This window comes from Nilaparvata lugens, chromosome 1 (genome assembly GCF_014356525.2).
Source record: "Nilaparvata lugens isolate BPH chromosome 1, ASM1435652v1, whole genome shotgun sequence".
NCBI classification, from domain to species: domain Eukaryota; kingdom Metazoa; phylum Arthropoda; class Insecta; order Hemiptera; family Delphacidae; genus Nilaparvata; species Nilaparvata lugens.
In genome coordinates, this window is record NC_052504.1 from 82623287 (window position 1) to 82641569 (window position 18283).

Sequence of the window (18283 nt, forward strand, 5' to 3'; positions counted from 1 at the left end):
ATATTACATCAATAATCCTGTATCTGCTACCGTCTATAGAAGGCATTGACTAGACAGAGGTTCGGAAACATTTTTCTCCTATATTTCTCCACTGTCATTATAACGTGGACCTCACTACAATACACAATACAAGATTTGATTATGAAATAAGAGCCTTCCAAAATATAGAGCAATCATACACTACTTCATCAAAATATTAGGCTACATTTTTTGACTTTTTCAACTTTCGACATCATGGAAATATCAGTGTGATTCTATTCAATAGTCAGATTACCATCAATAACCTATTCCAAGAGAGGATTTGATGTCCCCTAAACTACCAGATTTATTTCTCAATATTTGCTAATAATTCTACATAGCTTTAATTGCTGCATATTTTTGAATTATCAGAAATTAAAATTTGTTGGCTCCTTAATTTGGAAACTCCTCATCTCCTCGCTGATTTTTATCGAATGTTTGAAAACCACATAATTACTCTCGATTTATTGTAATACAAACTGAAATACCTGATATCAGTGACTACTGATATTGAAATAAGAATACCCCACAATTATAGAATATCATATCATTCCTGGCAGGTTGAATTAAAAATTCAGAAGTGATGTAATATTGAATTGAATGACATTGAATATTATTTTATTGAATTGAACCAATGAAATGGCAAGTGGAAGTAAATGAATCAGAGTTACGAATGACCGTCATTTTATGAGAAATCGTTGGAATGTTTCCTAATATCACAGGAGATTAACTGCGAAAGAGGCTCATACAAGTGAGAAAGGCCTATTATACGGCTTTCCCAAAATTTCTTATGAAGCTGCAGTCTATGTATGAGTGGAGAAATAATTATGTTTGAAAAACTACTGTCTACAGAATCCTATTAAACTAACTTCAGTGTTTGGTTCAACTGGCATTCCTCATTTCAGTTGCATTGAATCATAAACTATATCCAGTGAACTGAAAATACATTTGTAATGTTAATAGTTATGATAAATTGTAATGGAAAGTTATGCCGGACTTGAAAGAACAGAATTATTTCACGAATCTTAATACTGTACTCTATAATTTGATAAACTTGATGAGAGAATATACTGCACAATAGTACTATATCTTCATGCTGCACATTAATACCTTTTAATTGAATTGATAAACAATTACACTTCTGACATATTAAAGACGCTAATACTAATTCTAGTTGAGTTGAGGCTTTGATGATGAACTAGAAGGAACGTTAATGACGTTGATTTATAAGTAGGTCGCGGCTGCATTCTTAGCAAGGACGCATGAGCTCTGAGAAGATTTATAGACAGGCCTGGCTGGCTAGGTCGACACCGACACTGACTGACTCAAATTCTCAAAACAAACCAGTCCGTCTCAATTATCCTGTAGAGTACCTTCACTTTTTCCGGTGTCTGTTGATCGTGAGATAAAGTGCACAGAGATAATGGCACATTCACAATGCGGTTGTCAGTTTTTCATCACTCAACATTAGTTCAACGATAGTTCAACTTTAGTTTTCCATCACTCAACTACAGTTTAACGATCAAAAAGTGTTTGATAAAACATAAAACCTCAAAAACGTCTCTCTAATAAGACTGATGAGTTACAGGCCCAAATACATGTCATCAATTGAGCTTAGCAATCTCGAAGTTCACGCTCCAAGTCGTGGGATGACTTAGACACTGCACGTTTTTGAGACTCTGATCACGAGTAAACGACGCTAATAAGCTTCTGCATTAGAACTGTGAATCTGGGAATAAAGAATCGGTTTTATTGTCTTATTTGGGTGGTAGGACACTGGCAGGCAGCAGAGTTTTTCTAGAAATCACGCTAATCTGCTATTGTGGGATGTGAGGATGTTCTGAGAGTTCATTCTCTGGAGAATATGCGGAGATGTTAGTGATTCCACTATTAAACTTTGAAACAAAGCCTATTCAAGTCCAACTGGAGAATAAAATGCAAAAATATCTTTGGTGGCTATTAAGAAGAAGCTACGAACAAAACGTTTTGGAAAATTCTTTGAGAGTACTGAAAAATTGAGTTTTAATAATTACTGTGTTTTTTTTTAATTCTTAAGATTAGAAAAACAACACAAGAATAATGTGTAGTAATGTGGAATAGAATGAATTTAGCGTTCAAGTATGAAGCTTTATATTTACTGTGAAATTAATTCAGATTTGAATGAGATTTGATTAGGAGACCAATGGAGACTATGATTCACTAATTTTCATACCTTCGATGCTGAACAGAGCAGTATCCTTTTGAAAAAAAAAATCATATTTGAATGATGAAATTTGATATAAACTCTAGTAATCGATTTGATAGGCTGTAAACCAACTCTGATAATATACTGTAGATTTTTCTCAAAATTGATACAAAGGGACAAAAAACGCTTGAAAAATCCAATTCGAGTCATGATTAAGTTCCAAGATCTCACTTTTAAGTGCAAAGAAAAACAATATTACGAGAAATGTAATTGAAATTCTACTCGTTATACACTGATATAAGTGAAGGGAGAGATGATTCTATTGCCAACTATCACTACCAACAATATTTCTTCGGATTGTCTCAAGAATTCGTGACTTTACGCAATATTAGCGAGCGTACTGAACACATCTCTTTGAAATGATTCATGTTCCACATTGAAGGAATCTAAAAGATTGGTTGGTAATACAGTAGCAATAGCACGATTTCTTTGTTACGTCTGTTTGTTGAGTCGATTTCAGAATGAAAGTAAAAGTGCTATTACTATTCTTAATGTACTAGCGTTTTCAACAATTATTTAATGAGATAAGTATCCTAATTTTGATGAGAGATGTTGATGAAGAGTGCAGGTGGCCTAGTGAGTGCTGTGGATAACAGAGTTTGCGTCCTTGCTTGGAATGCGACCAAAACCGTCCTTCACAGAAATAAACATCTTTCGGTTTTCCGTTAGACACTCTTGTCAATCATATTATTCTCTCCTTGTCTCCTGTCAATCACCTCAACAAGACAATTTTCTTCTGCATCAATCCTTTGAAGTTCTTGTGTAATAACTCATTTGAATGGTACTTTTCTCTTGGTTCATTTAGCAATTGAGGCTTTATCTATAGCTTATCAAACACAGTTTGCTTATTTGAAAAGAATAACAAAAATTTTATATCATAAGCAGCTTTATAATATTATATTAAAAGATTTTAGATTGATCCCATCACGTCATAATTACATTGAGGTTTGAAAATAAGCATGACACTGAGCTGCTATGATATATTATAGACTTAATAGAGGAAGGAGAGACACATTTTGAGTAAGCTCTCTTCTCTCTTTTCTTCTGGGGTTTAATAATTTGAATGAAATAGTCTTATTGTTTAAAAATCTCAAGTTTTGTTTCTTACATACTTTATTTTAGTTATCAATTTATCATTCCTTCTAAGACCGAACTGAAACAAAATGAATGATTTGCGCTAGGTTTATGGGAGGGAAAATGATAGGATCAGATCCACGTAAACTCCAATATTTGTTATAACAGTATGATGAACTTGCATCCTAACTCTCAATGATGAACTTGTAGATTGCATTGTATCAGAATGTCATTTGAATAGACCAAGTTTTAGAAAAGTAGTTTGGATAAGTTCCAAAATTTACGAGGTCCAAGTTGTTTATGAGGTGGTGACATTATATCTTAAATATATCCTTTTATAGTATAGAATGTAGTAAGGAACACATTGAGAAAACAATAAAACATAGTATGGTTACATAAACTTTTGGAACATCACATTCAACATGTACTGTATCTGAAGTGAAGAATAACTTATAATCTTCCGTTTAAAGTTGATAACTTACTTAAAGTTGTTTTAAAGTTGATAGCCTACTTTTCCAGTATAATGTGGGTCGGATCATCTAGATCTAGATTGATTGATTGATTGATTGAGTACTTTATTTATGTAGATTACAATATATACTGGCTTATACACTTATATACAATAGCTTACAATACAGCAAAATTATAGATGAATTTACATAATATAGACTAAGAAAATAACTATTGAACTGTATATGATATGAAAAAGCAATTTGTAATATAATAACTATAGATAATAATCATATTGTTATGCATCTACATAAATTGGCGGAGCTTTGGACATATCAATGTCCATTCTTTGGGAAGAATATTAAAAATATCCTCCCCACTAACTCTCTACCAAAACGTTAATTTCGTTATTTAAACTAAGGATTTATTTATTAATGGAAATATTGTAAAAGTTTTAATCAATATGAATATTGAAGAGAAAAAAAAAACAGAAAATTGATAAAGTAAAATAATTATATAGGTAGATAAGATCAAATAATTGATTAATAAAATGAAGTAGGCTGAAAGTAGATCAGGGTTATCAAATTTCAGTAATATACAGCAGTATGCAGTGGATAATTGAAATAACATGAGTTTATATAATATATATATACAATTCGTTCTATAACATGGTTTAAAGGTTTATATTGGTGGAATGGGTGAGGGATGGTTGTCATGTGATCGTTCTAGGGCCGGACAGTTTCAGTCATTTGTTCCAAAATATGTTTTTTTTAAAGTCAGGTTGAAGCTCGCTCGGCTCTCGATAGACCTGATAGAAACAGGAAGTGTACTCCTGTAATACATGTAAACGGAGTAATACATGTAATAAATGTAAACGGAGAGTATAGAATGTAATCACTTCTACATTCTATCCTCACTGGATCTAGATTGATTGACAAAATTATTACATCAGTTTCAAAAGTATCATTTCGCTGAAATTCTATACAGGTATTTTTTACAGATTGAATTAAGTCATCCACTGTACGGAGAAGCCGATGACTATCATTAGCCTAAACTACCCATACCTATATGTATGCTAAAGAAATGACAGATGATCCAGATCCTGTTGTATCTTCCAATGACTCTCCCGTATTGCGGTCAAGGTTTCATGTGGTTTCAATCTCGTAACAAATCGGACAAGATTAATACTCCAAGAAACCGCTGACACACACTCGAGAAATAAAATATATTATTTAAAAGAGCAATTTCGTTTTCTATTAGAAGGTTATAACACTATTTTTTATAACACTATGGTGCTAGTATGACAAACTTATAGGTTGTGCCAAAGATATTTTATGATACTGGTATTAATACAAAATTGAAATAGCATACTAATGTCGTGAGGATTCACGAAATTTGAATATTTTCTATGGAATTCAAATTTGGTGACGACTATAAATTAGGATTAACTTACTTATATTGATACTGCATAGATTAGTTAGTATCAGAGCACGTAGAAAAACGTATTATCCAATAGTCTTGACTCCCTTGGCCGCCTTAACCGGTTCAATGTCTCTCAAGATTTTATTCATTTTCTTGCTCCATTACTCGCACAGAAGTGTAAAAACATCGCAGATCATCTGCATACCATCACATGCATTAAAATCCACAGAATTTTATCGTACTCTTGTTCTGTTAAAACCTTTATGATACTCACCCTACGTGGGATTCTACTTTGTAAAAAATACGTTCTAGAAAGGTCAAGTATAAGAATGAAGATAGCTTGCTCACACAGTGATGGAATTCGGTATTCAGGATGTTAGAATTCCTGCTTCTCTCCTGATATGTTTCACATCTCCTTGACCTGCCGCTACGCTATTTAGAGAACGTGACCAATAAACGTAGAAACAAGTGTTTATTATGGCTCTCAATGTTCCTATCCAATAAGAAGAAATTAAAATACTGCATTCGTTATATTCAAATAATATTTGAATAGTCTTGTTTGGATTGAGCAACTGTATTCTAGAATCACTGAGGAAAATCAACATCAATCCATTACAATGAAAGACGATTAAATTCTCAATACAAGACGATTGAATTGTATCGTTCAACTGTATCATCTGATCATTCATCATTCACTGTTATTAATGAAAAACTGAATCATATTTCTTCACACATATTTATTACAGCTTCATGACTTCCAAATCATGGATCAAAAATAGAAAACTTATTGTCTCTTTACATCCTTCTGTTTCTTCATCATCACAGATAACATAGGATATGAAGATTGATGTTTCCTGAAGGAATGAAGAAAATCAGTGGAGAGCCAAATAGTTCAAAATCAACAAAAAAATTGATCAAATGGAGAATTTATCATAATTTTGAGAATGCTAATGAAGGCATAACAAAGTATTTTCAGAAATTAGTTCAACACGCGTTTCAAACCTGAACAAGATTGAGGAAAAGGTTGTGTCTTGAGGAAATAATTTGAATGCAGAGTGAGTGAATAGAATGGAATACTTCTTAAAATGTATGAATTCATGGCTACTTTCTTGTATTTATAAAATATAATTATAGTTCCCTTCGAAATTATTAAAATAATAGATTATTCAATGAATTATTATTTTAATGGTTTCAAAGGGTGCTATAATTCTATTTTCCAAGTACAAGAATGTAATACTATACATTTTTACATTATATACACTCTGACTACGAGTATTAGAGTTTTAGCAGTCGTTAGCGACGGTGTCTTTCGTACATTCAGTCAAACCGTTAAAATTTTACAGCTAGATCATAAAATGTACAATCAATATATCAAATTCTCATATCATATTGTGAGAAATCGTGATGCCTAAAAGATTGAATACAAATAAGATTAGATACTGCTCAGCTCATTCTGCACTGAGAGTCATGCTAAACACAAGCCTTTCTGTGGCCCTCGGTGAAATGCCAAGGCCAGCGTTGCATCTTCAATTGCATTCAATCCTTTCTAAATGTCTTGTGAATTGTCAATTATTCCTTGCACGAAACTTAGTGGTGCTGCATAATCAATTAGCAACAATCGATATTTTGGATTATATTACTATTTGTTTGTAAAATAAATTCTGTATTATATAAATCGTGTATCATTGTATAAATAGTGTATTGTATCGTATAGTGTATTTTGTGTTCCACCTAATATAGTTCAATCAATATTGTGAACAGTATAGTTTGGAACTCTGTTATTCAGTCCTCTTCAATATGTGGATGGTGAATATATTTTTCGCAGTTGTATTCACTTGACTGTTTAAGATGTTTGCAGAATAACATTAGAGTTCATACATAATATGTTATGATTATGGGAGTAGAATAATGATAGTTCAACTGAAATATATGAAAAATACTAGCCGTCAGGCTCGCTTCGCTCGCCATATCCGTCTAGCCAGGGGGCTCCGCCCCCTGGACCCCCGACTGTATCGTCCAAGAATGAGATCAGCAGGCTCGCTTCGCTCGCCTGCATTTTTCATTTGAGCATTTTTATCATATGTTAGGACAATCCAGTCGGGGGTCCAGACTAAACGTCTGGCTACACGGATATGGCGAGCGAAGCGAGCCTGACGGCTAGTAATATAATATTCCCAGGATTGAAGTAGCAGTGCCCAATCAATTTTTCCGCGATAAATGCATTTAAATCTTCAACTTGGTGCCAACCTAACAAAGTCAACTCAACTTAATGCCAACCTGACAAAATTATCAATTTAGTTGCCAGTTAACAACTGTTTCGAAGAGGTACTCTATCTAGATTATAGTTCTATAGTAACATATGATATGGAAATTCCAATTATAATTAAGAGATTGGGAGAAGAAGAATATACATGCTAAAAGACGAACTTTAAACCCTTAAAAACAACCCTTGAAGTTGAAATATTGCCAAAAGATTTCTTAGTGCGCCTCTAAAGGGCCAACTGAACATACTTACCAAATTTGAACGTTTTTGGTCCGGTAGATTTTTACTTCTGCGAGTGAGTGAGTGAGTCAGTCAGTGAGTGAGTGAGTGAGTGAGTGAGTGAGTGCCATTTCGCTTTTATATTATATATTTTTATATAGATAGATAATTATGGTCCATGTAGGTGACCGCTTCCGGCTTCCCTTTTCAACTATTTATGGGCAGATTCTAGATTACATTATAATGAATTCATGCCAGCTCTAAGCCACTGGAAATCTATCATGTATCAGATTATGATTGATTTGATTTATTTTTGGAGTATTTTCAGATTGAAAAATGTTTTCGTTTGATTCGGATTGCGAATTGGAGAGTGTTATTCAAAACGTGTGACACATATAACCTAGCTACATTTGGACTTTTGTATAAATCAGAATTGGAACCGTTTTGGGATTAAACCTCTTGTACTTTTCTAAAACTTATGTGATATAAGTAATGATTGAATAAATAGAACAGTAGTTAAGAGCTAACATGAATCCATTATAATATCAAACCCAAAATCAAAAGTCAACAGACCAAACTGTCTCTCGGAAGAATGATGTATCTTTTGCTAAAAATAATCATAAGAAAACGTAGCCTATCTTCTTTGTACACCTGTCAGGAGTATGACCAATACAAATGGCACTGTGACACCTTGTTTTCTCTTCGCCTAGTTTTTCCCACAAATGTGTTGAAACCAGACTGGTCAACTGTCTTCCGTTATCCGATTACCCAATAGCTCCTTGGAAACGCTGAACTGAGCTTGAATGAATCACAGAGACTACGCAATATTGTTCTACAAATACGTTATGTCATTATATTTGTCACCACCAATAAGGTTTTTTTATTGAATGATAGAGATCTTGGCGATTAAGTGAAAACTATTTTGAACTTCACTGGGGAGTATAATTTCTGTTACCAATTTAGTAGCCAGAGACATCTTTACAGTTCTCCAGATCTTTTGAACTGGATGATTCGATTATCATCGAATATATACCGTATATTGTATGAAGATTACTTTTTTTAGGTAGCATGTCTTATAGATTTGCCTCCTCAAAATATGTGTTTAATTTTGTAACACGATTCAACCACCAATAAACAGTTCACGATAACAGATCAACTTTTAATATCAGGTGAAGAGTACCGTGATAATAATATTATTTGTCAATGCCCAACACTTGAGAAGATTGAACAAGATAACCAAAATTATTGAAAAATCGCTTAGTACTAACTCATCGTGTATTTATTTAAGGTATGCTCAATATTATTCCAAGCTAGGGCAAGTTTTCACTGGTATTGTAAAGCCTAGTGTGATATATCTATTAGTCCCATCGGACCAATAGAGATAGAGAATCTCCTCCTAAAGAAATATATAACTAAGTAGCTTATTACATAATAGAGAATACTTTTATGAACTTCATGGTATTGGTTCACCATTGGTTTACACGTTATTATCCCATTCACAATCTGTTCATTCTAGAATAATCTGATACCAATGCTTGGATACGTTGTCTTCATTTGATCGTATTGAGTCCATACTTCACAAATCTAGAGAAGTAGAAAATTTATTACTTCTGAAAAAAATCAGCCTTGTAAGTTTATTCTGCATGCAAGTGTTAGCCTATCAAAAGTTTCACGCTTCATTCCCCTTACAATAGGAATAAAGCTAAAAGAAATGACATTTCACGACTTGGTTTAACATTAACGGCATGTTCTCTCATTGAAGGCACATGTAGGTGTGTAGGCCACTTTGAATTCCCATCTATCATTTCAATGTTACAAATTATGATGACGTCTGAATTTTTTAAATTTCTAAACAATTTTATATGCTGACCTTTTTCTATCCCAACTATTCACGTCGTTATAGTAGCCTAACAGAAGTGACGCATACAGATTACAACTTAAAATTATTCTAAATTCTAAGTATGAGTCTGAGTCCGAGGTACATGCAGATTACCAACTCATGTTCGGCTCGAATTCAGCCATGACCTGGGCTGTATATTATTCTCTATGGAAATTTGACCTCTGCTATTTCACTTTCCGGCATGGGGAGTACTTGTATAAGCTCCGTTCAACTGCTATCATTTTTCAATGGTACCCTCTAGCTTCGAATTATTCAATGATACTCAAACTTTCAGAGTATTTACGTATTCATTAATATGAAAAAGTTTTTGCATATACTCCTGCAAAGAGGATATTATTTCAAGGTTTGGAGAATATTAAAGCATTATTCTCCATTACTGCGACTGGAGAAGAACCTGAATTAATTCAGCGAATTTTCAAATACTTTGGGAGAATTCAGCCATCCTCAAAATGAAAAATGCGTATCGGAATATTAGAGGTTTTTCTTAGACAAGTTGCAATGTATACAATGTTTATTGATTGAACAAATAATCATAATTTGGATATCGGATATCGCAGTATGCAAAAAACTCAATATTGAAGTCATAGAACGAGACAAACACTACAGGTTATTGGGTTTTATAAATCGTGAAAAAACACATAGAGATGAAATCAATCTCTTGATCCACTCATATTAAGCATTACATATACGAAGAACTGGAACTAGAACTAGTGAGCCCCCAACTTACAAAAACTAGTGTACCCCCCGGGATTGAGAAGAAAATACGTAAAAATAGATTGTGTGTCTGAGAGAGAGTTTGTTTGTAGAAGAGAGCCGGAATGACAGAAAATGGAAAAATTATGTCACGAATCACGGACCACGAATCACTAATAATTAAGAATCACAGACCAATGGCAGCAAGCCACGCCTCCCAGCTCCCCATACCCTCTTCTTATTGGTGGATTGGAACGGCTAATGGTGTAGTTCTCAATTCTGCAAGTAGATGGCACCAGCTACTGGGTCGTAAGCCTCAGAAATGTTATAGTGTACAGATGCGACCATTGTAGAGAAAAGATAGCATGATGATGCTATCGTGCTGTTCTATTAAAATCTCTGGTTGGAATCAATTTACAGAATTCCATATTACTATTGTATGATTTTTTCTTCTATCCTGTTTCTTCTATCTAGAATATCTAGAATACATTGTAAATAAAGTTGCAACTCATTGTTTCAGTGGCAATGGATTCGAGGATCGTCCTAGACTGGAGTATCCAGGGTAAAAGAAAACTCAGAAATATTTTGGTTTTGTGTTCTTATGTGTGCTCTTCAGCTGGATGCTGGATGGATTTGCAACCATGGAATAAATGAAATATCTTTCGTCTTTCTTTGATATTTTATTCAACTCCTTCGGTGAATGATTTATCTGTTGGTTGATTTGGTACTCTTCTCTTCTCAACTGGAATAACAGTTATTAATCATTAAAAAAATATATCATCATGTTTGCTAACTTTCCGGCTGAATAAACTGTTATTGATAATCAACATTAACATGCTTGCTCTAGTCCAATTCACACGAATGCTCTTCTACTAATCAATTAACTGGGAAATAGTTCTAACCCTTGCAACTCATTCATAATATTTTATTTCAGAATTTCTCATATCTCATAAAATATTTTCAACGTTTTTCGTTTGACTTTCATTGAAGAGATTGATTGAATTTTTTGCATGACAGTGGTTGTTTTTATAGGAATCTTAGTATTCTGCAGGATCTCACAACTTAAAAGTCTTCTAATGAACTCCTTGTAGCTCATTATGTAGGAGGAGATTCCTTAATGTGTCTGGAAGCTTCCGTAACCTGAAAAAGTCCTGAACTGATCATAAGGAGCCACTGGTATCCCGCAGTAAGTACTCCTTTCCACAAGTATGCAGCCAAGTAGTAAGAGGAAAACAAAACCAGCAAATATCGCAGACATATAGCAAACTTGTAGCGTTGTTTCAGACTTGTAGAAGACTCTTATACTGTCCTGCAATCTAAGTATCGTGTTCACTCCTCGTTATAAACGTTAACGTATCAAGTGCGCATCTCTCAGTACGATGGACAAAATTTACGACCATTCTCGCACTTTTAATTTCAGTCCGCTACAGTATGGGTGCTTCCGTGCGATGGTAACAGCACCGCAAGTCTCTGCTGTTATCAGTGTGCTATCATACGGAACTTGTTACATGCGGTGAAGAACGTCAAGACGTGGTAAACCGATTAATAAAATAAATAATTGGTCGCGTGCCGCCTGCATGCTACCAACTGGTGTCGCGTTCACGCCTAGTGAGACTCTCTTAAAACTGTCAGCATTAGTTTTATGGAAAACATTGATGTTATCATCATCAAAGATGCTGACATCTTAAACTGAACCTCTGTCAGGCAAGTGGGAGTATTGTGCTAGTGATATTCCCTTCAAAGTGTCAGCATTGTTTTAATGGGGCGCTTTGACGTTATCTACAAGAGATGCTGACAGTTGAAGTTAATCTCTCCAGCACAATGCCCCCACATGCCTGACAGAGGCATACGTCACACTGTTTGATGAACGCTGCGTGATCATGCACGCTAAATGCTGTCGATAAACTGCAAGTTGGTAAGTTAGGAAATGCACATGTCGTTAGTTAGCAGATTGTGGTTTGTGTGTGATGAAACTACACGATAATGTGTCTGAGTCTTCGGGACTAATACTTCTGCAAGAAGGGGAAATTAATTTTTTATGTATTGAGCGGGGACTCTTGAATGAATAGCAGGTACCTTAGAATAACGATTCTGAAAGTGTAGATTCTAAAAGTTGAGGTTTAGTGTAGATCACTTTTCACTATAGTGTAAGTTCCTCCATCATAGTACGCTTGAAAATTGAGAGGGAGAATGAAGCAACCGGAGTGCAAGTAATTTGAATGCCATCTGAATAAGTCTTCATCTTATGAAATTAATAAGTCCTTTATTTCATTATCTAGAGTGAAGTATTTGGTGACTTTTATACCCATTTTTCAATATTTTGTCTTCACTTTTCTTCTAATCGTGCAAGAAAGTGCAACTTTCAATTCAACATTTTACTGTACTTACAAAGATGTTTTAAAAGCATTTGATAGCATTTACCAATTCTACTGACAATCGATATTTTGTAATTAATTATCTTTTTCATATTGAAGTGAACTAGAATTAAGAATTTATGATTCCTCATAAATCCAGATGTAGATATTTCGTTCCTTTCTCTTATCATTTTAATACACGTGAAAAAGAAAATGGTTTAATTAGGGAAAGGGTTAGGATGTTAGACTTCTGATTTCTAAGAAATCATGATAATTTATTATGTGGAAAAGACCCATTAATGATGAATTATCCGATTGATCGAGTCCACTTTTTGGTGGTGTTAATTATTCATGTAATAGAATCTGCGATCACGAAATATTAATTACTCGTTTTTCTGTGTTCACTGAATGCAATGATTAATCAATGTATGAGTTAATAGTTGTTCACGAGCATAAAGTTAGCTAACTAGTACTCTCATTAGGAATCCATCACTTTCAGATTCGGTTGCGTCCATGAAATGTCACATTTCACTTCATCTCTTTAGTATATTCGCGCCTTTCCGCTTTCACTTGTTTTTTCATCAGAGCTCACTAAAATTCGGAATAGATACTGTCGCTGAGACAATCTCCTCTTTACCTGCCAAAAAAATCGACTGCACAACCGCAAGGTAAACAGAAACCGAAAGTAGCGTTGAATTTCATCTCATCATTAAAGTCTATGACAATAAGATTGTTCAATCTTTTTTATGTACCTGCGCCATAATAATTCAAGTAGCGTTGCCGACCAAGGTGATTATCCGTTTCGTAAGGCTCTTTTCCAACTGCATCGTTTTGATGACACCTCTTACTCATTGTTGGTTGATTGGTGTCTCGTAAAACCTAAACTACTGTCGTGGCATACTTTACAAATTTGGTGAAAACCTCTTAAAGCGTTAAATGCGTAATTCGAAACTTATATTTGATGGAACAACCATTCAATTGCAATAATGTACTTTTTAGAATGGCGTCTATTAATTTTTCAATTATTACAAGTGGGCTATGAAGTGGCATAACTCTTCAGATAAGTATTCTACTAAATTATACTTCTCACTGTTACCACTTCTAGTAGTCGGTAGTCATTTTAACACCCTTCCCCCCATAAGATTCGAAATTTTGAGCCCCCCCCCAAGAGTTTCTAGGACGCAATCTGCCTCCTCACCCTCCCCTGCCTATACAATTCGACCCAAAATTGGTAAAATGATCTACTTTTTCATTTCCAATTCGTATGCTTACGTTTAGATCAAAACACCAGTTTTCTCTCAGATTACACTATGGTAGTTTCAGTTTTCTTACCGTGCATCTAATTTGAATCATTATATTGATCTATTCTACTTATTTTGTCACACCTCATTACAATCGCGATACTTGCAAGGAAAGAGTCGAGTTTTAGATAAATCACCAGAATAAGCTTCGATTGATAGATTCTTGTAGTGATAATCAGCGAATCAATAATATACTTCAGATCGCTAAAAAAATTGAGCGACAGACTCACTAACTAATATAGGTATGGAAATGATTCATGACTCAGAACTAGCAGCGGACATCCCCGAGCATAAATTGATTGGTTTTCGTTTAGGATAACTCATTCTTGCGTGCAAAACTATTGCGAGACTAAGACTAGGTAGTTAATAAATTCACTGTTTTTATCGTTTTCTCTATGAGACTTTCATAATATATTCTAAACTAAACAAGAAGAGAATGAACTGAATGAAGATATTATTTTGCATCGACATACTGACACCACATTCTATGTTAGCGTTGAGAAAGCTTCATCATTATCCTCACAGAAAAATAGACGAGTAGAGAATTCAATACAAGAGTTGCTAGGATCTCTTGATCTTCTTTCAGAATCTCTTCAAATACTGAAACATTATAATTGAGCAAGAGTTCCAAGAAACCGTGCAATGCAGTGTTCTCACTCCCCTACCTTCTAGCCTGTTCTGTCATCATTGCTTTGTTTTATTGAGCATATTTTATTGTGTACTTTTACGACTGACATTAGTCTACTATTAGGGGCGGACAGTGCTCTAAATCATACTTGTGGAAGATAAGTAAATAATAGGAGCTTGTCAAGGCTTCATAAAGCGAGGATTATTTAACATTGTGGCAATTTGTCTGGTGGTTAGCTCACCCAGATGTAGTATGATTTATAGCTGTTATGTTATTGTTATGATACATATCAAAGTGAATAAAGCATTATTTCATGAACATTTATGAGTGAGGATATTTTCCAGTTATTGAAATCAGATTTAGAGATTGATTGATTGATTCAAAGGTATTAAAGCCTTTATTAAAAACCCAGGAGGGCGAAATTAGGGCGCAGCCGGCCCTCTCTTACACTTAACCCTCTCTCTCTCAGAGAGAGAGAGAGAGAGAGAGAGAGTTGTCAGGTTAAATTTTGGTCTCAACCTGGATTTCTGTTTGCTCTTTGGTGGTAATTATAGTCTCTCACATTTTTTCAATTTCTCGTTAATTTCTTCCTAATAGGCCTATCGATACGAATCTTCCTTATAACATTTTTTCACATGAGAAATCAGCAGTTATTTTCCTGTCTAGTCTTGCCTAGTTTTTCACAAATAGCCTACTCTTGAGGTACATGCTGCGACTATTTTTTCGAAAATTTTCTCTGTTCAAACGATTAATAATATAACCATCTATTGATATTCACAAGTAACTGTGATAAGAATACAGATGAAATACAGATAAAAATATTATTGATTCAATATCCGATAAGAATAGGCCTATTAATATTAATGACGTTGTAGTCAGAGTAGCTAGCCCACTGAACTTTGAAACCTTCATCCTTCATACGTTCAAGAAATATCATCATAATGCACTTCAAGAGATGTATGTTACGCTGAATAAGTTAACGATGAATTATACTTTTCATGTGCGGAACATTATTTGAATATCAATAAAAAATATTATTCAATAGGGTTGAATATTATTGAAACTTTCGGATTGTTTAGTGTTATTTCCGGCTCTTATCAACCCTTCGAAATTCAAAATTCATCAGTCATATCTCGAATACGTATTCTCTGAGTGTTAATCTTTGGTGAAAACAGAAATTTTAAACTTAACCTCACTTTGGACTATTTATGGGCCAAAATCAAGGAATTGAAGAAGTTTTGGGCAATTGCCTGTTTCTCTTTCCAAATATCGTGTTTGTGACTGTTCTAATAAATAAATAAATAAATAAATATCATCAAGAACATTTTTTGGCGTATCTCAATCCTGCACTAAGCAATTCAAGGAGAAAGGAGTTCATGCAGTTACCGCTAGAGTGAACTAGCGACTGGTGAAAGAGTGGCTGTAGCATAGCACTAGAAGCACGTTGAGCTCAGACCACCTGAACCAGCCATCAAGTCCCAAAGCATGCATGATGTATAATAACATTATTATCATCTGTTCGCTCCTCTAGAGGTTTTTGCTCCTTGCTATCAACACCTCCCAAATTAGGAGGTGAGAAATGTGGGAAACTGTTATCACTCCTTCCTAATTGGTTCCTGTGATTCAAGATAGAGCTTGAACGTTTTTGTCCAAACGTAGTTTCTTATGGCATGAGGTGCTATCGATTTTTCCACAGTTTGAAGCTCCTGTTTTTTCTACACACAGTAGTTATTTCATTGAGTTTCAGTTCTTCCATTTATTCTTTTATCAACAATCCGTTTTTTATCAGTGAAAATGTATCAAACGTTACCAAGATCATCAATGTTTCATTGGAGTACTAGTTCAAGGTATGAAACTTGAATTATTTCTATACAGCTTGTAAAGCAGGAAAATCCATTGAATACTCCCGTCATTTCAATAATAATAAAATGCTTTGACAGGATACAGGATATGATAGACGACTTATGTTTTATGATAGTTTAATTTCGCGCATTTCTCCCTTCGATAGATTAGCTTTGATGCTTTATTAGTTTGTTATCATGGAAAATATATAATTCATTCCGTTGTACACTTTGACTATCCCTAGTTTCACTCAGGTTGAATACAATGCATCCCTGTGTTCTCTTATTTGGAATGGATATTGTAGTAGAGTAGACCTAGCACTGAATTTGTGGGCTGACGTGCGATTATGATTGTAATAGAAACACTGCACAGTAGCGAACTACGTAACCCATCTATGCACTAGTTTCTGTTTCATTAATCACGTTTTCGCCTTCTTCAAAAGTAGCATCATTTTTTGAATTTCTTAAAAATATTTTTCATAATTTTGGTGATAACAGGAAAGAAACAAAACCATCTTTTCTTCAAGTTGCCATTGCCTTGATACTTACCGTCCTATGAACGTTTGCCTCATTCTGTATGTATCTTCAAGAGTTGTGCTCGAGAGTAGTTGATCTAGTGCTTCAACAGTTTCGTTTGGTAGTGTTCATTCCACTCATTTAACTCAAGACAAGAGTGAATGAATGAACATATATTAAAAATAGTAATTCGCTAGAAAAATAATATAAAGTGCAATTTGTACATCTCGTTCTGACTCGTTAGATCCTTCTTTATATATTTCAATCGATACATATTTCTCTAATTCTTGAATCTTTAGACTATCATGCACCCTCATGCCTGTTTACAGGATTTTGATCAAGTTGGAATATCCTAAAACATTTGTGAAGTCATGAAAATTCAAGCTGCAGTTCTCCTTATCCAGCCCGCTACTATCCTTTGCAAACGCACAAACGGGAAATCACGTTCATATGACATCCTGGTTCCATTTCCCGCTAAGCCATCCTTATTCTGATTCTATTGTTTAAAGGCACTAAACTGCAGTCTTTCACGTATAGGAGGAATCAATCTATCAAAGAAAGATTGTATCAACAATATTATTCAATGTCTCAGACTATAGATGATATTATTTTCAATGCGAAATTGTCTTCAATGTCTTCACAACTTTTAGTTCACTCAAAGCCATGTATTTCATGTAAAGTATCCGTTATCATTTTAACTGAAATCTATCAGCAAAGAATTCTAGTATAATTTGATGCATAACATCTTATCTAATACAGATTGAGTGTCTCAGTCGGAGAAATCTTATCAATAACATCAGAAATCACAATCAAGTCGGTGTCATTTCTTGAAAAATCGCTAATTGTAACCTCACTTGTAGCTCTGTATAATAAGCCTCTAACTAGTAAGTAGCTTACTTCAATTTATGAGAATCTAACCGTTCATATCAAAGAAGTCTTGTCAACGACAATGTTTTCCAACGATATTTTATTATGTTGTTTTCCATCAATAAATTTTCCTACTATACAAACTTGCTATTTGAAGTCAAACAAATAAATGCTGTACCATATGAAAAGGCATGTTCTAGAAGAAATCAGACCAAGAATGTAACTGAAGGTGTGTTTAGAGCAGCAACAATTACTCACATTCCTTGCTGATTTCAAATGTCACTCGTCAATGTGATATACTTATTAGAAGATCAAAGAGTCACCGTGCTATTTACTTTTTCATCACATTTCACACGCTTCTAATTGGATTACATATTGCATTTTTTTCAAATACAGAAGTTATTTTTCATCAAGTATAGAGCTCTTGTGAAGCTGAAAAGGTCCACAATATAGCAAATGCGCTACATAGAACATAAGAGTCTACATAATGCA

General features: G+C 34.3%; 1 protein-coding gene across 1 annotated transcript in view; it reads left to right on the plus strand.

Moving 5' to 3' along the window:
• LOC111043775 overlaps positions 1-18283 on the plus strand; it is a 176658-nt gene that overhangs the window by 34717 nt on the left and 123658 nt on the right. The window contains exon 3 of the mRNA XM_039445326.1: positions 10805-10846. Within this exon, the coding sequence (XP_039301260.1) occupies positions 10805-10846 (42 nt within the window). The remainder of the gene's footprint in view (positions 1-10804; positions 10847-18283) is intronic.